At 38.6% G+C, this 24,318-nt stretch overlaps 1 protein-coding gene across 1 annotated transcript in view; it reads right to left on the bottom strand.

The window, feature by feature from the left end:
- The window catches only part of galnt18b (UDP-N-acetyl-alpha-D-galactosamine:polypeptide N-acetylgalactosaminyltransferase 18b), a 77,698-nt gene that overhangs the window by 26,571 nt on the left and 26,809 nt on the right, over positions 1 to 24,318 (bottom strand). Inside the window, 6 exon segments of the mRNA XM_056381354.1 lie at positions 10,135 to 10,249; positions 10,527 to 10,724; positions 11,661 to 11,754; positions 11,757 to 11,843; positions 19,709 to 19,875; positions 22,371 to 22,566. Coding sequence (XP_056237329.1) covers positions 10,135 to 10,249; positions 10,527 to 10,724; positions 11,661 to 11,754; positions 11,757 to 11,843; positions 19,709 to 19,875; positions 22,371 to 22,566 — 857 coding nt within the window.

The raw sequence follows: 24,318 nt of genomic DNA, 5'->3' as shown, positions 1-24,318 counted from the left end.
GCCACAGCAATGGAAACACTTGCTTCTACAGCCTCCTGACAAGATGAGCAGAACCCCTGGAACTTTGTGCTCCACATTCTGTGATTTACTATGCTGCTTTAGGAATGTTCGTTTTTGATGTTATACTGTATCTGAAGCTATCTGCTTTCATCTGCCCGCACCACCACTCCTGTGCCCCCAGAAACCTTAACTGACTCTAAAAAAATAGCCTAATATTTCCCACTGCATTCATTTCACATTTCCTCTGTATTTTGTGATAATAAACCCCTTCACATCAAAGCACAGACTTACTTTTAAGGTGAAGCTTAGCTTCCTCTTTTGCCGCCCAGAGCACAGAGTTGAATCAGTGCAGACAATTGGCATAGAGTTTCCACTGTGTGTGCAGGAGCTTGCCCTGTCTGCTGTCTGAAAAGGGGAGTACCTTTCTCATTCACTTCACAGAAAAGCTGAACCTTTTACAGACAATCCTAAATCAACTTGTAGAGGAAGATGGGCAGGAAACATCTCTACTGTCTTCACCTTGGACAAATACACAGTCAGGGCAGTTGAGTTACGTATTACCTACTATCTAGCTTGAAGGCTGTGTTTATCAAACTTGACACACCTGTGACAAAATTTAGACAAATGTTGTAATGTAATGTTTCTACATTACACAATATAAAAAAATGGTTGTATTACTTCATTAAGTTGATGTGCTTGCAATCTCAGTGCCATGCTTAATAAAGATGAAAACAGCATGTAGGTTGAACCACAATAATCCACAGAACATTAATCTTCCATTGATTAATCTCTGGTACAGATCTGGATCGAAATACAATTTAAGTTTTAAAGCAACCTGATTCAGATCACTAACACATGAGACATATCTATCATGTCAACACACCTCTTAACTGCTAGTAGCCATGGTGAAGGAACCTGATTCAAATATAGGCTGATATTTTAAGCATGTAGATTGAAAAATACGTGTGATCATTTTACCCGAGGAAAGCATGAGACCACTTTGCTTAATTTTCAAACAGTGTCCACTTTGAAGAGGTAAAACATCACTATGACAACAGTAAAAACCACAAAACCTCACCAGCTGTCTTTGCCTGGTCATCACACATTAATACAGAAGTGCATTTTGTGAGCACACCTAGAACTCAAATATCAGTCACTCAATCAATCGCACTGTGGGAATTTGGTAAATGAAACTTTAAGACTTGTACTTGAATACCCCTGCCATTATGTTCAACTTTCATCCATTAAAATCTGCCTTAATCCAATGAAATACTTCACACACAACATGCCAGCTAATAGAAATCAATAACATTTTCTAAGTATACTTGTGCTGTTGGACTGTAGGCAATAAACTAGGCAACAAAAGTGTATAGTCAATTAAATGATGAGGGGGTCATCAGATAAACCAGCAAGATAAACAGTCATTCAAATGCAACACTTTTAAAGTTTTTAAACCTATGGCTCCACAAACTGTGATAGATTTTTGTTTCCTGATGTTTCACAGGCAAAAAATTTATAAATGAAAATAAGCATCAGATTAATGGAATATGAAAAATAATGATAGCTGCAGCCCTACACTAAACATGGTGACAAACCCCCCAGTCCATTCTCCTAAAATATCTTGATCAGTTTACCTTTAAATTTCATGTAGATAACCATCTTTTTTTAATGAATATATCTCTGTTGTCAGGACCACAAACAAAATACCCCCCCCCCCCCCCCCCCCACCCCCCACCCCCTGTCTCCACTGTATTATGATGGAAACAGAAATCCCAAAAGACTAATTAAGCCAAAACTATTTGCATGGCTATATACCACAAAAGGTCAGTGAGAGAAAAAAAAAAAACCCAAAAAAGAAAAAAGGTAAATATATTTTCGGTAATTCTGAAGAACTAATAGTTTAAAAAATAAAAAGTAGTTTGTTTTATCAGATTGATAAGGGAAATGAAAACAGGCTGCCAGTATTGAGGGTCAGTGTTTTACATGCCAATCCATCCTCTTTTTGATTTTGCTGACCCTCACTTGACTCTGAACATTGCCCTTGAACATAAACCGCTAATGAAGAATAAATGCATATAAATGTAATTTGAATGCGACAGGGCTGCATACGGACAGCCAAGTGAAGATTCATAGCCTTGAATTATTAATGTACCACTTAACATCACATCCTGTCTAACTAAAAAGAAGGATCTTTCTAGAAGGATAGAGGTGTTGATGAGCTTCTTCACTTGTTGTTTGTGTTATCCAATTATCCAGGGGCTGTTAATGTTATTACTTTATACATACACAACCATGGGTAACCAGTGATGTGTTAATTTGGGTTGAATTATATTTGCAGAAACTGTGTTTCAGTAATAAAAAAGTATCTGTAATTACCATCCAACGTCTTTCATAAAGTGTGGATAATGAAATCAAACAGGAAACTATTTAGTATTTCAGGATTATCTAATCTAAAGAGTGATATAATGAATACCTAAAGACATTTTAGAGATTTAATTAAAAAAAGGAAGATATTTTACATTTATATTCACTAGTCGAAATCTAATTCATTAGTCTTCTAAAATGCCACTGTGATTGCTGTAATGCTGTAGACTGATTCTACCTCCAGAGGCAACACTATAAAGAATTTAATTCAGCTGTCGAGTCAATGTCGAGTATCTCTTGGCATGTCTGCACTGAGGAAAATCTTACCAGTTGCAACTACTTCAGAGCTTCTTATTTCCAAATAAAAAGCTGCAGTGGGAACACTGACGAGTACAGTTTTGCTGTGTGGACGTGAAACTGAACCCACTGAGAACAAAAATCTTTGTGATGAGGGACTTGATTTTTTTTTCATAATCTAAACAGTTTCCTTCCTCCTCAGAACTGTTATCATCAGCACAAAAAAGTGTGAATCATTCAGACATGTTGGCATATTATCCACACAGCAACACCTTCAGGGGTGAAAGATTTCTCACCATAATCAAGCACGTTCTCACTCTCCACAGCATGTCTTTATTAAGACTTTTCACATTGGACCATAAGATTTTATAATAAATATCTGAGCTCATAAGGCGTTTACTGAAATACTTCAAGGTGCCCCGTGGAGATTTCTTGAAAACGAACTAAAGTTCTGTTTACATCAGTGTTACACATCAAAACACATGTGTATCTTCGAGGTGTAATGAACGTGATAAAAACACTTTTAAAAGCTGATTTTACTTACAAATTTGAAACATGTATTGTTTGCATGTGTTGTTATTGTCATGTTCACTATAGCTTTGGGTCTTCTTCTTTCTTGCCTTTGTTAGTGCTGCATATTTTGTCAGATTATCTCTATTTGTAGATCAGTGGAATAGTGTAAAGACGGTGGGAGTGTGTGTAGTTTCACCCTCATGTATGTGCGTCCTCGTGCATGTGCATGAAATAAACAGGCAGCCACTCAAACAGCTATGGGTCAAAACCTCCATCACCTTTACATTTCCTAACAAAAATAAGAAAAAAACCCATTTAGAACTAAAGTTTTTGACATGAACTTTAACTTTCAGTTCCTGTTGGACCTGTTTGACTATTTGAGGTGATAAATATGTAAATCAAAGCATATCCACTTTTATATCACAATACACACTGCAACAAATATAACTTTCAGCAGGGGAGAAAGAAAAACCACCAATATCAACTTATTGGAGAGAGATGACTTCAGAAAGATTGTTCACTGATAAATGGATTTGTGAATTCAAAAAAATCCAGGATAAAAGCTCAGGGAAGGAGTGCACAAAATGAAATAGGGGTTGTATACTACACCGAGCCCACACTTCAACCAGAATTGGTACTGCAACCAGTATCTACTCCGTGCTACTGAAACTCTACCACACATCATTATTCACACATGCTGCAGCCACACTGTGTTCGCTAAGTCCTCCAACTGTATATCACTCCCCTGCTGCTCATGGCAACGATACGGCAAAGGGAAACACAACCCTCTCTTCAAATCCTTCTCTGGACAAGTTTTGCCGTTGCTCCCAGTCTTAATTTCCCCCTACAATTGTGATGCCAGTTAAAACAACACAGTTCCTGACATCGGCCCCATATTCTGTCTTTTTAATCAAAGCAACTCAGCTTCTATTGTTTTAACTAGGGTGTAATTTGCCTGGTTATAAAAAATGAAATTTGCTGTTATAGTGTAATATAGCACAGTACTATATAATTAAACTCAACCATAGTGCCCATTTGATAACATCTATATATTACATATAACATCTCTACATATTTAATATATATTTTAGTCCAACAGTTCATATTGTATGATAGAAAATCATTGTTGCTTATCCTCTAACAATACATGCAGTGATAGTGATAGCCTGCTATACTTTCCTATGATCATTAGGTAGTTGTAATACAGTGATATTAATGTAATAATCAAATAGGGCAGGTATAAACATGACTAAAACAAAATTAAAGCTGGTATGGTTTCAAACAGCTAAAAGTTGAACCATCAACTGTGGGTCTTTTTCATATAATGCCTCACAGGCAATTAAAATAGTTTTGCAATCAGCTCTAAATGAGCTAGAGTAATGAAGCCAATCAGAGTTATGTGAGCAGACTGATGTTTATTAGCAGTCATGGTAGCTCACAGTTGTATACTGTTAATATGGCTCTTATTATGTATAACGTTTCTACATTTATTTTCTTTTATTATACAAAATATTGCATCAAAATATGTTTTTTTAGGGTTAAATTATGGTCCAAACAACATTATTGTAGTTCACTATGCTGATTTTATATTGCATGAAGCTATCGTATTTCTTATTCTTGTACTAGAGGGATACATAACCTCTGTCAGACAAAAGATTTTCTCATTGATTGTCCTGTTGGTCTGAGATTACACAGTGGGGTTCAATAGATTTTCAGCAGCATGGGGGTCATGAAACTCAATCAGTGCTGTTCTACAATTACAGACTGAGTCATTATGGAACAACGTTTTGTCATTCATCCTGTCTGATTACACAGAACTCTGAAGCTTTTGCACCTTTCAAATGATGGAGAAAGTCAGGACAGCAGGGAAGAAAGTGAAAAACTGATGCGGTTTTTCTGACAGTGTTCATCTACAGTGCATATCAGATCGATAAGAAACAGCTGAGTCACTGGTTAATGCTGAGTGAATGTGACCATGTCTTCTGTTTTAGTTGCATTCACTTCTAGAAGATATTACAATCATTTTAATTATTTTATTTTTTAATTGGTAGCTGCTACACACGGTGCAATCTGCCAGGGTCTAATCCATGTAAGTGTCCAAAGTCTCAATATTACTGTATAATAACGTTTCACTATGTTTCACATTGCTATTCAAAATGCTCATCCAGATAATATGACACATTTGGGCAAACTGTAATGTGTAAATCATTATTTTGACAGTAATGGTGTTTTATTGCCCCTTTCGTAAATACTGTGCACAGAGCCTGCATCATAATTGTTTTTCATAGCCCTCAATGATCCTAATTTCTCAACACAACCGTCCTGGCATCAGTTGAGAGCGATGATGTCTGCCTTGGTCTTCTAGTGATGCATTGTTGCGGGCTGGCTTCACTGGCAAACTACCCAGCATTCACAGGTGTTTTAGGAAAGCATTTGTACTGAATTATATTCCGTTTCAGGATCCTGTCCAATTCGCTGTGTGTTCTACTGACTTGAAGGGACACTTCACAATAAAATTAAATCTTAGGTTTGCTGAACACCCACCTCCTCAGATTTTCTGAAAACAAATCAACACATTGTGAGTTGAAGCTCAGATAGACAGCCAGTACTGTAAGACAGCTGTGACAGGCCAGGTGGACAAGGACCACACTTTCAATCAACAGCTTTTAGAAATTTATTTTAAGACACCACAGATTGCATAATCATAATTTCCCCTCATTGACAAGATCTCAGTTGTATATAGATGCTGTTGTTACTGCAGTGGCAAAATCAAACAATCTCTGGCAGTAAAACCACAGATATTGTGTTGATCACAGTTAGCAGTTGCCCTCTCCGACAGATGTAAAAGTTTTTCAGTCTAACCAATTGAGACTGAAAAAAGCTGAATCACATGAAATTATTAAAGTGGCATTTCAGATGAGAAATGTATGCAGAGTGTACCCAGCTCAGCTAGCGAGAGATCACTGGAACCTTAAAGGCAGGCAGCTCAATCTTAAACGGTCTTTGATCGGTCTTTTGTTGGCAAGCTACTTGAAATACGAACCTGAAGGTTTAATATATTGAAGTTAAATTAATTTCATGTAGCAGAGCCTTGTGGATTTCGCCAGCACAGAACAGTCAATGTGGTTATTGGGGATTTATGGGGAAAAAGATGTCTAGTCTGTTAAAACTGGATTTAAGTTTTTCAGATCATAACCTTTATTTCAATGACATTTAGATTACCATATTTTCAACATGTAACTGGTGCTTATTGTAACTGATGTTACAGAATCTCCCAGTTATATATTATGGCAGACGTAAAAATTTTTTAGATACCTTACATTGCTGTGTGGATTTAACAGAGAGCTGGCACTGTAGGTACTTACTGTATTTGTCTACAGGAAAGTGTAGGAATTCTACATTCATACATATTTACTACAAGTTAAGTCAAGTCAATTTTATTTATATGGTGCTGAATTAAAACAGAAGTTCTCTCAGGAGACTTTTCATATAGAAGAGGTAGAGACCTTACTTTATAATATCATTTACAGGGACCCTACATTACCGAATGAGCAAACACCTGGAGACTGGAGCAAGGAAAAACTGCCTTTTAATGGCGGGAAGAATTGACCAGAACCCGGCTAATGGTGGGCGGTTGTTTTGCCTCAACCGGTTGGGTTGAGGAAGAAATGGAGAGAGAGAGAGATAGAGAGGGTGGTAGTGGCGGTACATATGCACATATAAACTACACTACAACTGTACAGAAGGATGTTTTATGAAACTGACACACAAAATAACGGAAACATTTGTGTTGCTGTGCTTACTGAGAATGCAACTTTTTGTACATCGTGGTAGAAAAATTCAGCTTCCATTTTCTGACCAAATGTGAACAGAGAGCAGCGGTTCATTTCACCCTCACACTACCCAGGACAGCCCTTTCAAGCCTCTGCCAAAGCCTGTAGCTGTTGGCCTGGTTAGAGTGTGTCTCAGAGGATCCGTCAGCAGCCAGTCTGTGTGCTGGCAGGTGGTCTGGAGGCATGACCAATGTACTGCAGACAGACAGACGGACAGAAAGACAGACAGACGGACAGACAGACAGACAGACGGACGGACGGACGGACGGACGGACGGACCCTGCTTGGGCTCTCTGGCACTGTTAATCCGGGGCCAAGCCAGGGTCCTCCAGTCTTGTAGCTCTCAGCTCACTGTGTCACCCACTGTTCCAAAAGCATTACTGAACTCTACACTACATTAACCTCCAGGCAAGGGCGAGTTCCTTCAGTCTGTCAGAACCAAGCAAGTAAACAACATGGAGGGCAACACTGAACTCAAAACTGAGAAACAGAGCAATGAACCAAAATGATTCATCAAACTGTTAATACGTAAGGAGGGGGAGAACGCTGTTTTATAATATAGTATGTGATAAAATCATCAATGTGTCCAGCTATAAAGCCGTCAGTGAGGCTATTATCAGGCACAGGAATTCTAAAAGCATGTAATTTCTGGAGGAAAATGACTTAGGGGACCAATCTCCCTTCTTTACTGATGATTGCATCTGTGTCATTAGCGAGGATGGATATTGCCACATTCGACGTCCTGTTGTAAGCTTGTCTCCATTTCCTTCTCACAGTGCAATCTAGTGAGAGTGCAGCCGAGGAGTTGTCCCTCACTTCTCGCTGCTATTGAACTGGCTGATAGCTGCATTAATGATCTTTGTACAGTAGATGTGAGTTATCATTAGCTATCCCTAAGGAGGGTTGTTCTTTCTTCAGCCCATCTGCTTGTGGTACTGCTGAACTGAACACACACCGAGCAATTTTCAGCCCCCAGTCAAAGCTGATGATGTAGTACAAATTAAGTATAGTACTGTGAGAAGAATATATGGAAGCCTTGGGAATATATTAATATAATTGTAAACTTGAAAATTCCCAAAAAAACATTCATTTTTTTCACATATGTATGTGTATATATATATATGTGAGTAATAATGAAAATGAAAATGAAATAATCCAATTTGCATTTCCTTTTTCACATACTTGTATGGGCGTTCTATGGCCATATTAAAATGAATATGGAAAAGCTGTTTGACATTAAATTTTCAAAGTCATACCTGGTTGTACAGTGGACAATATTCAAATGTCAAATTTAACCTGATTTTCCACTGATGCAAGTAATATTCAAGTCACTTAAAATGCAATTTTGAAAGTGACATGAAATGATTTGAAAATGACATCAGCATTTGACATTTCATTTTCAAAGATTGAACCTATTGTAGCGGGAGCAGATAATTGGACCCAAGGAGGAAGTGTTTATTGCAAAGCAGAGGGGTCCCAGTATGGATGGGATAAGGATGTTTGTCCTTGCCATGACAAACTGAAAGAGCTCCCAGTGAGATAAGATTCAAACCAAGAAAGTGCTTTGCCCGAGATTCCCATGTTGGAGAGTATGGACAGCAGGGTATGGTGGTTCACTGTATCAAAGGCTGCTGATAGATCCAGTAAGATAAGAGCTGAGGACTGACCTGCAGCTCTAGCTGCCCATATGGCTTCTGTCACAGACAACAGAGACGTTTCAGTGGAGTGGCCACTCTTAAAGCCCGACGGATTTGGATCAAGGAGGTTGTTTCATGATAGAAATTCTGAGACTTGCTTAAAAAATGCCCTTTCTATACATTGAGATATGAATGGAATAACATTTTAGGGTTCTAGAAACATGGATTCAGATGCTATATGCGAAACAGCACCCCCAATCTGTTGCCTTTACGCTTACATGTCACCAGGCTCTAACGGTGTCATAATGAAAATGAATACTACTCCCACTACCAGCGCAAGGAGGGACACCAATTTGCCTGCAATTCCCTAATCATCAAAGCATTACAATAGGTTTTTCTATTTTCTATTATTATATCTATTATTTTAATATGCTCATAGAATATGAAAATAATATAATATATGATTACTGCAATTTCATTTAAATTTTTACTCTCGTACTACACATACATATGTAAAAACTACAAAACTATTGTGGGACTGCAATTTCAAGTTTACATTATCATTCTAATGTGGTGCCTTGTGGCCTTCCATAATTTGTAACACAACTAGAGAGACAGTACATCCATTTGCTTTGAACAATTTCGGCATTGTGGTCACACATCACTGCTAACAGTAACGATGACTTTGAGTCCTACAACTCTCACATGTTCCTGTGGAATCACCAGGGGATGGAGGTGATCATTCAGACTTAATTAGAGGTGATTATTTATTCTAGCTAGGATGACACAAGAGAGAGCAGGTCACAATGTGTTTTGAATACTCGCTAAAGGATAATTTCTTCCACTGTATTCACTTGTTCCTGTCAAAGCATGTATTAACTGGCATTACATTAGTTTGCCTGTTTAAAAGGGTTTAAAAAAACAGGCTGATGATATTCTTTCATTTTCTTATTGTAAACAAATCCCAATGAATTGATCCTACTAACAATTATTTCCTACATAGCCAACGTCTCATCATAGACCTCCATTCCTGTCCAAAAGCTAAAGAAAAAACACATACATGAACAGTGTTTATTGATTTTGACACTTTAGGAGCTTTGTCCGCAGCATTGAGCTCACGTTGTACAATTAAAAACTTACAAATGGTAAGTTCGATTCAATTATATGTAAAGTCACCATATAAAAATTGGATTTTTAGGTCAACAACAGAAACAAGACTAGGTCAAAACGTAGTATATGGCTTGACCATGTCATATTTGAATTTAATAACTGCCACTCCACCTCTACACAGTTTTTAAATGCCACCCACATCATATAAAACCAAATGTCACTTTTTCAAGGAATTTAGCATTTTACATACAAAGAAGAGAGTCAGGCCCACGTTGACCTTGCTTCTAACAACCATCAACTGTCATTATCATAGTTAATTTTCCACATATTACCTGGATGAAAAATGGCCTACGGCCATGGCGAATGACATTATTACTCACCCTGATGCCCAGCTCCACATTTTCTCCCCCATACACCTCCATCCCCTCATCCAGCAGCCCAATCTCCTCAAAGTACAGCCTATCCACCACGAAGCAGCCAATCAGGGCTGGGCTCCTGGGGGATTGAAGATAATGGAGATCAGTTTTATTTGTCTGTTGCTGTTGTCTGCACAGGTAATGTTAGCTTTGCTCAGTTGCTATAGAAACAGCCGCAAGGAGAGGAGAAATGTGACCCTGTATAACATATAATTTTGTCATGAATGCTGCATAAATGACCCTTTTTGTAGATTTGATATTCATCTACTTAACTTCAGATAATATGTATATACATATATTATATTAATCATATCATATTTGAATAAGGCTACGAAGACACTGTGGTGTTCACTTACTGGATTGGTGCACTCTTGTTGCCCTTGTGCCACCAGGACTTGGGTGGGTTGAGGTAGCGACACCACAGCTCCCAGTCAAAGCCCTGGGCAGACAGCGGATACTCTTCAATCTCAAACGTGTCGTACTTGATGTTGTCAAATGATGGGGAGATGATGCGGGTTCTGTCTTCTTTAATTCTCTGCAGAATGGGTTCAGCCCTTCAAATATGGAGAGAGGAAGTAATTTTATTGTGACTGTTTGTTTTGACAGACTTCCTCCATTAGCTTGGTGATCATGTCTGTCATGTAAGGGCCCCTTTTAAAAAACAATTTCAAGAGATGATTCAGTTCAATTTATTATAGTCTGAAACAGCATTTTTTCCCATCAGATAAACTGAAAGATTTTTTTTGTTTGTTTTATTCAAACACTTCACACTTTACTGTTGAATATCCGCAAAAGGGATCAAAGCTCTTCATGCTCTATATGTATGACTACAAGCATATTAATTCAAAAGAATATCATGTAAAGATTTAGTATAATAATTATAAGCTCATTTTCTTTCTTGTTGAGAGTAGGCTGAGAAGAAAGCTTACTAATTAATGAGTGCTGTCTTGTTTCCTTGAACAGTAAAAAACAAAGTGTAGGCACATTTTATTATCTTCAGACAGAGCCAAGCTAGCCGTTTCCTTGTGTTTCCAGTCTCTGTGCTAAGCTAAGCTAACTGGCTGCTTGCTAGCCTTTTATTTAACAGACATATGAACAGACATGAGAGTGGCACTGATGTTCTCATCTAGTCTTTCTTTAGAAAGTGAAAAGGTATTTTGGAAAATGCAGAGCTATTGATTTAACACGTTCATGTCTTGATCATTTGAAGTTAGGCATTTGGACAATAAGGGTATAAAATCACATTAGTTTAGAGTACCATGGCAGATTAGTGATTGTTGTGATGTTGTGCACAGAGCGTGTTCTATACGTACATCGTATGAAAGGTTTTGTAATAGATACAGAATACTGTCTCTAGAAAATGAGCCAATCTGCTCTCTTTGTTTTTAAATTATTTTCAGTAAACCCACACAGGGTGATATGACTCAAGAACCAGCGCTCTTGTGTTGAGCTGTGCTAACCTCATGCAGCACATGTTGTGTGTGACTCACCAGCCGACGCTGAACTCGACGTGGGCATCAAACAGGGCAACAACTGGGGCAGTGGCAGCCCTCCACCCACTCACTCTGGACCGGATCAGACCTCCTGCTTGGCATGCCGCACCATCTTAATGAACCCTGGACGCTGGCTGTTCGTTTCAGACACAAAATCCTGCAGCTTCTCCTTCAGCTCATCTGCAAAGCACACAGACACAGGAATTTTACATTAATATCTGAGCAGTTTTTGAAGATCCCGTTTGAGATCGGTGAGTAAGCTTGTGAACAAACTTCCACCCACAAGATGTTGTCATGTCCTCCTTCACTGGGCAGTATTTTATTGGTCCAAAAATACTTGCGCTTCACTGCTTTGATCACTGGACCAAAGAGGCAGCAGCTTGAGCCAGCACTGCAGACCTCCATGGGGCTTACCAGTCATAACGGGATATTGCAATATAGAAGACTCAGCCTGCAATGCTTTTCAAATCACGGGGGAAGGAGATGGAGGACATCCGTCTAGTTTAATGTTTGGCTTCATTGTTTACCTCCATTATTACCTGAGCTATATACTGTGTGGTGAGATACCCTGCAGGACAAAAGAGTCAGTGCTATAGTCTTCCTTACAAGTTATAAGTGTTAGCAATAATTCTGCAAATTTTCTAAAAAATACATAAATTATGGTAGAATATTAAAGGTTTCCCATGTGGTTCAAGTAAAAAATTTCAAGGCAAGTGAAAAATACCTTGTCCTTGTAAGGCCACGCTTTTGAGTTTACTGTCAAATGACAGCAGGAGCCAGGGAGTAAGCAAAACCACCATATCATAACTTTATACTCTATTATCAACAGAATAAAGCTTGAAAAATCTTTTTTTACTTTTATCAGCACAGTGTTTCATCATAAATTACCTGAGGCTGTGAGCTCACTATTTTACTTTTTACTGGTGGTACCTTTTGAGTTTTTTAAGGGGAATGGGGAGCAGTTGCAAACAGACAGAAATCAGTCGCCGTGAAATCATGCTTCGCCCGGCTTCTTTAGAGGTGCGGCATTTTATAAAGTCAAGAAAAGTTAGATTTTCTGATCCATCAACACTGGAAAAAGAGTTCTGTTAGAAAAGTAGCTAAAGTTGGCACCTGTTGGTGAGCACATCTCATAGCAGATCAATTCATGCCTCCACACCAGTGAATTTTAATATAAAATACAAGAATTTAATATAAGAATTTCCATATCTAGGTACTGTTTATTCAGAGGTTCAACGTGATATCTCATTAACTTGAGGCAATTTCTTTAAACATGGTGCAAACATTTACTTGGACTCAAGGATGAACTGATGAAAATTTGGTGGTCAAAGGTCAAAGTTCAAGGTCACTGTGACCTCACAAATCCCATTTTTGGCCATAACTCAAAAATTCATATACTGATTACAAAATTTCACAAAAATCTCTAATAGGATAAAATTATGAAGTGATGACATTTTTTATTCAAATGGTAAAACCTTGTGTAAACGTACATATGACAAATAAACTTAAACTTGAAACCAAAGGTCAACTTCACTGTGACATCATAATGTCATAATGTGCAAACGCAATCCCTTTTTTAAATTTCTTCAAAGTCTTCACTATATATCTGGACAGTCATGGATGTAAAATGCAACTTGACTGGTTGGCGCAGGCATACAACTACAAGGCGGTAGGTCTAGTTATTTACAAGTATGCAAGCAACAGTATTGCAAGAGAAAACAGACTGTACTGTATGTGACATCCATCTGTATAAATATTGTAGATAGAGATAAACTCTCAAAGGCATCTTGATTTAGTGAAAGGTTAGTCAAGTTAAAGTTAATAAAAAAGTTAAATGTCAACATTGCAAGTATAGTGTGTGTTGTTTTTGTTGAATATAAGAAAATAACAATGTATCAGTTTAATTAAAAATCGAAATAGTATTTGGCCATTATGAGTATTGAATGATTAGGATTATGATTTTTCATGTCGAGGACAGCTTCACAGCTTTGGGCTGATGATGAACTGAGGGTGAGAGGTTGCCATAGGCATTCACACTAAAAAGAAAAAAAATCAAGATGGCTTGATAGAAATTACGCTGGTTTAGATCTTTTTAAAAATTGTTTTCTTATTTTCATTACTATTTTTTGTTTGTTTTTTTCATTTATTTCAGCCGCTGCCCATCTGCATTCAGTTCATTCAGCTCATGACTTAATATTAGCATATTTTCTACCCGTCACATTGTTTTTGCTGGTTTCCTGTCAAACCCACTGTAGGACTGTGATGTCTGTTGTTGCCAGCATGTGTTCAAACATGTGCACTGTACTAACAAAATAGAGACCCGCTTGTAAAAATATTGCTTCATAGCTCTACCAGTGGCCACAATTATACTGACATCGCTTACTTCAATTTGTCTTAACTGTACCTGGGCAAGAACTGACATCATGAGTCAATAAATACAAATATTACAAATACAATTATTTCGTAAAAATATATCACAGTCAGAAATAGAGTTTCACTTATCATACCATTGGAGCTGCTGGTCATTTCAAATTATGAACTGCTGCTATCAACAAGTCCTGAGAGGAATAATACTCACACTATATGCGCTACATTGAACATGAACCTCTATGGTACTCTACATGTATGTTTAGTATTATAGCATCCCACTCAGACGAGCAGTGATTGGTTTTCTGTCCTTCTTTGTTGATTGCAATCGGTTAACATCCCGGGTGTAAACCTGCCCTTGATTAGATATTCAGAACTTCAAGCAGAGGGACTCTGGACCAGGAAGGCCACGGCTCAGAAACACTCAGTTTTACTAATTCAGGTTTGCGGAGAGAAAAGCTACTGTAGTTACTCATGCAAGCAGCTGCTCATGACGTTCCACCAGATTACTCTGTCTATAATAATTCCTAATCTATTAATAATTAAGACATTCTGAGGTGCGAGTGAATTGAAAACAAGAAAGATGAAGTGCTATGCCTCATAACAAATCATAATAAAGCACAGTTCATTACACCAGGAATGGCTGATGGCCAACAGTCATCAATCTTTCAGGACCGATATCCTGCTGAAGCTCAGCTGGAAAGCAATGGGCTCTGGGATGGAGTTGGACTAGAACAATATGCGAACAGGTTTCTTACATCACTGTGCAGTTATGCAGGAACACATTCTCAATGTAACAAGTAAAGGTCTGTCTCAGAAGATAAAGAGCAAAGCTGATGGTGAGCAACGAAATGGTGAACATGCCATTTAGCTCACCTCTATACTATCCTCAGTGCAATATGACAAAATAACATGGAATAAAAATGTGTATAACTACCTGAATATGGATATTGTTTTTCTAATTCACAACAACACTCTCTTATAGTCTTATAAGGCTTTAGCTTTTCTCTTAGTGTGCACAGAATTGAATTGTGACAGTGACATTCATATGTAGTTCTGCTTATAACCAGGCAAAGGATCTCTGATTGATGAATGGGATAAACTGTGTCCTTTCATCTACGACCTGTTGCCGCTCCATCACTCTGTGTTACTGTATGTCTGAACAGAGCTTGTTGGTCTATGTGCCAAATACTCTATGTTCTGTTCCTGCGTGTTTAAACTAAACACCACTGATTACCACGCTGGCGTTATTGCTGGCCCAGCAGATGGCAAATCGGCATGGATACAGGTCTCACAGTTGCTGTGTACTTAGCACTACACAAGTTGGCAATTTCTGACTACACAACTCTGCGGTTGTGAAAATCCATGTTTAAAATATCCAACTGATACTCGCTCGTCCTCCACAATTCCAACAGGCTCATATCGAACCCTGGCTCCATTGGCAGTTTGTAAAAAACATTTAACACATGCCGCTGAAGTTCCAGTACAAATGGGCTCTGCTTTTATTTTATGCCAGTATGTGCTGTAAACTCGGCTTTGTTGGCTTGTGCTGATATTGTCCCAGCTTTTGTGTGTATTCAGCTTTCATTGGCTAGACCTGCAGAGACTGCTTGCGGGATGTCAAACTGGTTTTAAACAGTTGCTAGAACTTCTTTGCACACCTGAGGTGCTGGATGAACGTGTCAAAGAGAAGCAAGTGATCAGTAATAACTTGTCACCTGCTGTAAATGCTAAACATGAATATACAGGTCTTGAGCTTAATTGGAGTTGAAAAGACAAGTTGATTCATTGATTAGTCGATTGACAACAATCAGCAATATCTTAATATCTGATTGTAATTGTTTTAATTTTAAGAAAAAATGGTAGAGAATTCACTGGTTTTAGCTTCTCAAATGGGAATATTTGGTGTTTTTCTTGGTCAAGTCAGTAAATTAGAAAATATTTATACATTTTAAAGGATAAAACAGGCAAATGGAAGAAGTCATTGCGGGCCATTAGAGATTGTCATGGACATTTCCACTAATTTCTTTTATAGACAAAGCACATTTTGCTTGAAATTAGTTGCTCGCCACCAAATCGTCCACCCTCACACATATACAAGACTTCTTGGTATTAATCATTTCAGTTAAAGTATTGAATCATAAGCCCTCTGACAGCCTGTCTAATAAGTGAGCCCTTCTCAAAACCTCGCTCTTACACAGACAAGCCTTTCTTGGGCCACAGCTTGGGACATTATCCAATTAAGGCAGAATCAGCTAGGTCAATTTGCCCTTCTCTCCCTTGATGGCTACACATTCTCCTGCATGCTAATGCCTCACGGAGGTGAGCTGTGACAGTGGCGGATGACTAATGTAAAGCTGTGGATGCCTGGGAGGTTAGCTGTGGACGATGACCCCTTCAGCAATCTCAGCAGCATCACGGGTCAGCGGGCTAATGACATTTAGCACAGATAAGATTCACAGTCATGGTGATAATGATAACACCAGGCCTATCAGACGCAGTGTGACAGAGTGCTCAAGCAAACAGGGTGAAATGCCACCAGCAAAATGTCAGTGCATGATTTGGGTATCTGAGGGAGCTAAAGGCGACTGCTCCTAGCTCTCAATTACGTGATGAAATATGAATGTTTATGAGATGTGATGTGATAATCCTCCTGTGCTAGGAGGAATGGGAGCAAACGTTTGGGTTTTCACCTTTTCATTTTTTAATGAATGGATAACTTTGTATATATTCACCTTCCTGGTCAATAAGAGATCATTCTTTTGCCAACATGTTGAGACACGTTAGCAAGACAATACCAAAGTGATCTATATTCTCTTCCAGCAAGCTACAGGCCACGCTACATGCTTTGCATAATTGACTTTGGTAAACATATTCTTCCCAGTGCCAGTATTTGCCATGTTGATTGCCCCTAATGGTTGTCTCAGTCCTTGTTACAAGCAGAACAGCCCATTTAAATGTGTATTGCCTATAAATGACCTTGGCACAGTATCATTACCGTTTTATAGCCTGCTTTCTGCCTTTGTAATGTCGTTAAGCCTTACACTGTAAATTACAAGGTCCACTTTTCACAGGTTACTTCAAGACAACTTATTGTGCTTTGCACGGCAGACTAAAGTCACCTTTTAGTATTCTCACACATCAGTCACAGCCAGTCTCTGTAATAATGGGCGAACAGAGCTCAGCAGTTGCACATTGTCAGCATATACTGGATATCTTTTCGACCAAATACTGTTTACACAACATCCAATGCATGCAGATGTATGGATGAGGGTTGCAAATGCAGACAAGATATCTGCAAACACTTCATCACCTTGCTGGATTGTTATCTGCCTCAGGGCAAATATCCAGGCTCTGCAGCTAATTAGTGTTATTCATCTATCGGTTCAATCCAGTGAACACAGACTCGAATTAAAAACATTAAAAGGAGTCTAGAGGCCATGAGAGGAGCAGTACATATCACAGATACCGATTTCTCCACACATGAAGCAGTGATATTTAAACTATAGGCCTCCTTTAGCACAAAGCTGATGAAAAGTACTTTTTGAAATGGTTGTTTGAATTCCAATTGTTGCACATGTGATGCACAGTTTACAACGATAACTAAAAATTGGGTCCTTCACTTCAGATATAGAAAAAAGCAGACTTTATTTTCTAGCCAGCTGGAATGAAATGATAACATTAGCTCCATGAGTTAGTTTCAAACTTTGTTCAGGGGTTAAAATGGGATTCATAAGGACAGGAAGCCATTGTCCAGTGAGGATGGCGGGGGGGTGGGTGGGTATTGGTGGGTTGGTTTCCACAGACCTCATGATTGACAGTTTTTGTAGGGACTATTTTTGCAGTAGAAAGTAGTTCCAGTGAAAATGGATGACACTGTGTTGTGTGGAGTAACAATGGCACTGTTTGTGGAAAGAGATGTTAACGCAGTACCAAATAATTCCGTTCACCTCCATTGTATTGGTGGAATTTTAGAGACAGATATCTCAAATTGAATCTAGCTATCTAAGTGGCCAGACACCATGAGGGAAAAGTGACAACAGTTTCATTTCTAGTTGAATGTATCTGTTTATTTATTTATTGGTAATTTGGGTGAGATGACCCATCAAATGAATTTGAGGGGAAAAAAAGATTCCACCACTGTGAAGCACTGTGAAGTTCCAAAAGGCAATGACACAGCAAACCAAAATACAGGCGTACATCCAAATACACATAGAATTTATGGTTCATTAACCACTGCTATACCTATGAATGCATAAAGATAAAGATATTTCTGCACTGAGAAAACAACAGCAGAGTAACTAATAAGCTGAGTACAATAAACAGTTTTTTCATTATTAGGCCTATTATCTGTTGCCTTATTTTTATTTACTTCAGTGATTTGACAAGTTCTATGCTTCCAGCAATGACACTACTGCAAATATTATTACATTTAAGCAGCAAAATTGATAACTACCTTTAATAACTCAGCTGACATGCCAGGAATAAAAAGTCATTCTCCAGAGGAAACAACATAAAAAATAAACATAAAAATGTGCTGAAAGGTTTGAAAGTGCTTGACTCATTGTGAACACGGCAGCTTGGTTCCTTAAACCGTTTCACTGCATAAACTTGGAATTTGTGAGCAACAGCTCGCCTGTTTGCTGTGAGGAAAAAGGTTTAGGTTGATAAGGCTACCATAAGATCACAATGCCACATCAGAAGATCGAAACAGTGAAGTTACCACTATGCCACATGTGTAAATGGTGCACAAAGAAAAAGAGGAAAAGGAGCCGATATTCTACATAGTTTTGGTCAGCGTGAGACACTGTATTTGACAGTGGATATTCTGAGCTAAAAGTGTGACAGGTGGCAACACTGTGATCAGTGTTGTGCATGAATGTGCTAAATGAGCACTGTTCATTGAACTGGTGAATGAATCCATTTGCAAGTAATGAACATGAAGGTGGCATTAATGCACCAAAAAGCTGTTTGCCAAATGCCAAAAACCATCAGAAGAAGAACTGTGTTTATGGTGGCACCCAAGGATTTATAGCACCGGCATGCGTGTGGTGTGTAGTGCTGAAGCCAGTTTGTATGAACATTTGAAGGACTTTTATCAACAAATCATTTTTTTCCCCCCATTTTTTTTCTTTATGAAAATTGGTTTGAAAAAACAAGTTTAAAGGTCAGCCACATTGGCAATAAGCATCTGACCAGTCATTTGAAATGTGTGCAACTGAATGACGATCACAAGACATCGTCAAGAAAGGGTGAGACTAGGAGCCAACAGCCTCAAAGTTCCTCCACCTAAGTCAAACTCACACAATAATAATAATAAATCATATTCTCACATTGGTTTCTTTTGGCTTTTAAGAGTAATCTCTGTCTGTGATCTGATTCTGCATACACTGAGGTCACATACTGTAGGTGACCCTTGGATTCTCTAAAAAATTATTAACCGATGATGTTAAAACCCAGAAAGTTGTTAAATCTATCCTTATACTTCCACTGCCGCCAAATCCTTTAAATGCAGAGTATCTTTCTTGCTGAAGCCACATGCAAACTTAACATGTCAAGAAACCCAAAGCTTGAATAGGCCTGAATAGCCTATAGTTACCTTGCTACAAATGCACACTGTTTGGGGAGGGGGGGTTTAACAAACGGTCAATTGCTGTATTAAAAATGATGCTGCTCACTGTTATTGCTGTTGTCGTCGACCAGGATTATCTCTTTGAGAAGGTGGGAGGGCGTCCTGTTGATGGCTGAGTGAATGGACCGCAGGATGACGGACAAGGCTTCGTTCACAAAAATGAACACAATGCTCACTTGAGGAAGGTTTAAAGGATAAGTGATGTTTCTGCACCTGTGGAGGAGAAATAACAAATCCTTGGTGAGGCAATGGTTAGATCTACATCTTGTCTGAAGGATTAACAGATACATTTGACATTGATTCCCGGAGAGGCGGGGAATGTCAGATTTCATGCCAACCCAGCTACTTGGCAGACTGTATCAGGACCCTATTTTCATGAATCAAGGTATAAATGTAGGCACTGGCACAAGTTCATGGCCAGCAGATATTTGGAAATATAATGATCAGATTGCTACTGCAATAGTGATGCAGTTATAAAAGGGATTGGTTTTGGAGCAATAAATAAAAGGCCATGTGCTAAGGACTGTCAGTCAAGGTCCTCTCTTTTCCTTTTAAAACAATGTGTCCTGACATTTTCATTGTGAATGAGGAGGCCGACCTCTTCTCCCAAGAGAAGACTGATGCTCGTTTCTAAGAAATAAGAGAGTGAGCTGTAAAAACATGGCCATAAAGCTGCAGATAATGTTTTTTGAAATTGATGTTTTCTGTGTGGAATGACACAAATGCATTATGCATCATGCAATTATTTCCTCAATAACAGTATGTGGATGGTGGTGGCTAAATCTGTTGCAAACTCCCCATAATAATCTTTTTGACATCACCATTTAATTTAATTTAATCGTGAAGACTGAATTGCTCTGGGATTGTGGTGTCTTACCTGCCTGTGGAATATAACCACAATCACATGGCTGTTACCATATCACGCTGTTAATTACTGACAGGAGCATGTTTTATTTACAGAAAAGCATGGTTAAGGCACTTTGTTTGGGAGATGTGTGAAGAAAACATGGATTCAAAATGTGTGTGATTAATGTATCCCCTGGAACAGTTTTGGATGAGTTCACAGAGCCTGTATTAGTGGGAACGGATGGTCTGAAGGGAGTTTAGTGATGTGCAGTGGCGAAAATGCCCCGAAGTTCTCTGAGCTGTGTAAACTTTCGCACCGGGATGTCAGTGTGCTGCTGTAACCTTGGTGATGTGAACATATAAGCTGTGTTGAAAACCAGTCACAGAGTCACAGCCAGCCAGCAAGGTCTGAACAATTCCCTGTAAAGGACTTAGGACTTAATCAAAGTGCCCACAGTGCATGAATAACAGCAGAAGGCTTTGAAAGGCACATGTCCATTACTTTATATGCTGTGAATGGAAAGTATGTCCTTTTTCCTGCCAGCTTCAGATATCCATGGGGACGTGTGACATATTGGTACAATAAGAATCACCCCTTGATCAAGCTGACTGTCAAGTAATAGAGTTTTCATCCGTCTACATGATATAATCAACTCAACAGCAGGTATTTGCACTGAATGCTGTAGGCAGAAGTACAGTCTTTTTCTTTAATGGTTTTCACTTAGAGGCACTCAGTGTTTGAGAGGGAACAACAGTGTGTTCTTCTGCGGAGCAACTGCCTCTTAAGGTCCTCAGAACTTAAAAAACAGCACAGAACAGCACTGTAGATGCAGCACTGATGATCTTTCAATTAATCGTTTGCGATATAACTAACTAGAAATTATTTTGATAGTTGGTTAATTGTCCCATTTTTCAAGCAAAAGTGCCATAATTCCATAGTTCTTTCATTGTTTGACTGTTGGTCAGATGAAACAATTCATTTGAAGACGGCAACTCGGGCTCTGGGAAATTATAATGGGCATGAATTCACAACTTTGTAGCTATACTTAGTTGCAGCACTGAGACAATGTAAGTTTACCATGCTGGTTATAGCATGGTGGCTACCCCTTTAATATCTCTGGGTGTGTTAGATCATATTTGCAGATATTTGTTAATATAGGATTAAAAAAAAAAAAAGTCAGGGATGGCGATGTCAGTCTGTCAGCTACTTAGTCCAGACTGACATATCTCTAAAGCCACCATGACATTTGTTCATCTCGCGCCACCATCAGGGCAAAATTCCAACTGGTCAAATACATTGTTTTATGACCAAATACCTACAAAGTGTCAATCAGCCTCCGCTGTACTTAATTATTATTTTTTTTTTACTAATTACTAAATGTTACAACATGGCTGGTAAACATGGACCATGATATAATATTTACATGGCACAGTACAGACATGATGATCTGCGATATCTGCTTGACAACAGCATGTCAGCATTGTGATTGTGAGCATTAAGCTCGTGCACGGCCTCACAGTGCCTCTAGCGTGGCTGTAGACTCATTATCACATCACAATATAAAATTACATACACTGCACTGTGATAGAGGAATTAATTGCCCACTCCTACATGAAGACACAAACATATTAACTGATACCACGATTACACTGCACCACACATTGGTTTTGATACTTTTATGTAGTATTGCACCTTTTCAGGGCAAATGTAATCACCAAGAGAAGCAAGTGAGGAGAAACATCAGTTTACACACAATCAAAATCAACATAGGATACTATACCAACAGCTAGCATCTAGTGTGGATGCCAGTAGCATATATAAAAATGACAGTGTTTGAGCATCATTCTGCCTGCACTCTTACCCATCAGGCCTCAGGTCTGGTATTTGCCTGTCTAGAGAGAGCCGATCACTGAGGTAGCCGTTATATCCATAGTACTGGAACATCTTTAACGCCACCCGCCGGTTTTCCGGGCTGAGCTCCTGACCCCAGTGAGCGAACAGCGACGAATCAGAGAATGATGTGTCCGCCTGACCGTCCTCTCCTCTCCCTGGAGTCTCTAGGAGGCACAGGAAGACAAATAGCATGAGTATTTGTCTAGGCCACAGCCTCTCAACCTTCCAGTGAGGTTGTGCGTAAGATGACATTTAAGGAATGTGGAAAATTGATAGCGCTAATATAATCACAGTGATAAATGCTGTTTTCTTTGAGCTGTAATATATGTTAGCAGGTGAAGGGTGGCCTGTGATTTAAAAAGACTGACTCTGTGTCCTTCAAAGGAAGCACCGGAGTTCATACACATGATGAGAAGCTATAATGTCCTTGAACAAAAGATTCAATTCCTACCAGCAGCTGGTGAACTGTTCTGTAGCTGACTTTGCTCTTTGACCTCCAACAGAGGGGAAAGCGAAACTAATTTCCCTGAAGGTATCTTTAGACCAAAACACACAGGCTTCCTGTAATCATTAATCAAGTGGTAATGTGTGATCATTTTTGGAGAAAGTGTAGCTTTCTCTGTTTGTGTTCTCAACCCACACAAGACCTCCTTTTGTATTGAAAGGGCTCAAAATGAGAGCAGCCCTGACTCATCGTATAGCTGAGCAACACTGACAGCACTGAGAGCAGAGAGACATTTAACACAAGCTTAGCGTGAAAAACAGTCTATTACTGCTTGTGGTCCTTGTTGATGGACTCAGTTCATGTCCAGACTCCATAAAAAAATGTCTGTTAAAAATTCTGTCCTGCTTCCAGGAGGTTTTAATGCACTTTAGAGGCAAACCTCTGAGTGTGCTTAATAGTCAGGGTGCTTTACCCACAGGCTTGTGCTTTAAATGCCAAAAATGCAGTAGGTAAAGCTGATAAAAAAAAAAAAAAATGAAACGATATCATCTTGAAGAGTATATATGAAAGTTTCCCAACTGCACTTGCATGATTACAGTGTCTCGCTCTGAAATGAAAGTGTAACCTTATTTTTTTTCTACATTAAAAAAAAAAAAAAAAAAAACACACAAAAGCTTCCCCAGGTTTTTTGTTTAACAGCAATTTTGTTGACTCATAGTACCTGTTGGGAAATTATGCAATGTGCCACAGTCAGATGAGCTTTACCATTATTGAACAGCACAGTGATATTTATGAACTGTGAAAACATAGGGGTGGGGGTGGGGGTGAGAGGTTGCTGGTGACCCAATGAAGCTAAGAAAAGAAAATGTCATTTGATGTGCACTGAAACTGGTGAAAAACACTGTGAGCTGTGTGATAGGTTGCCTCAGTATAATTTAGAGAAACTAGTTTGACCTTATCACACCTATACTCCTGCAGAGAATAAAATGACCAGAGAAGAAAATGGAGGGAAAATAATATTTCATAATAATTTACCTAATTTCAAAGGTTGGAGTGAAACTGAATTCCATGTCATGGATAATAATGACATACTGTCAATTAAATGTCGTAATCAGCAGGAAATTAAATCTAATGAAAATTGGTTCTGGGATCGTCTTTTAATAATTTCATTAAAAGCAAAGACATCAGTCCCCTGCAGCATATTGAAGCTATACAACAATAGAATAAATGGACCAGTTTCATTATAAAGCTTCACATTTCAGGTTGCTGCTGACAGACTGAGGTTATCAGGAACAATTCACAGTCTACCAGACATAATAAACAGTTTTGTTTTCTTGTTTAGATTGAAATGAAATGCAAGCTAGGAGAAGAGTGACAAGAATCATTTATTCTTTGAATAATATTAATATTATTGTTTGTCATGTAGTAGTTTTGTGCCATTTTTTATCTAAGCCGTTTTAAATCATGTTGT

This window comes from Seriola aureovittata, chromosome 1 (assembly GCF_021018895.1).
Source record: "Seriola aureovittata isolate HTS-2021-v1 ecotype China chromosome 1, ASM2101889v1, whole genome shotgun sequence".
Classification (NCBI taxonomy): Eukaryota; Metazoa; Chordata; class Actinopteri; order Carangiformes; family Carangidae; genus Seriola; species Seriola aureovittata.
Note: the sequence above shows the minus strand (reverse complement) of the source record. Positions and strands in the feature narration are given on the sequence as shown.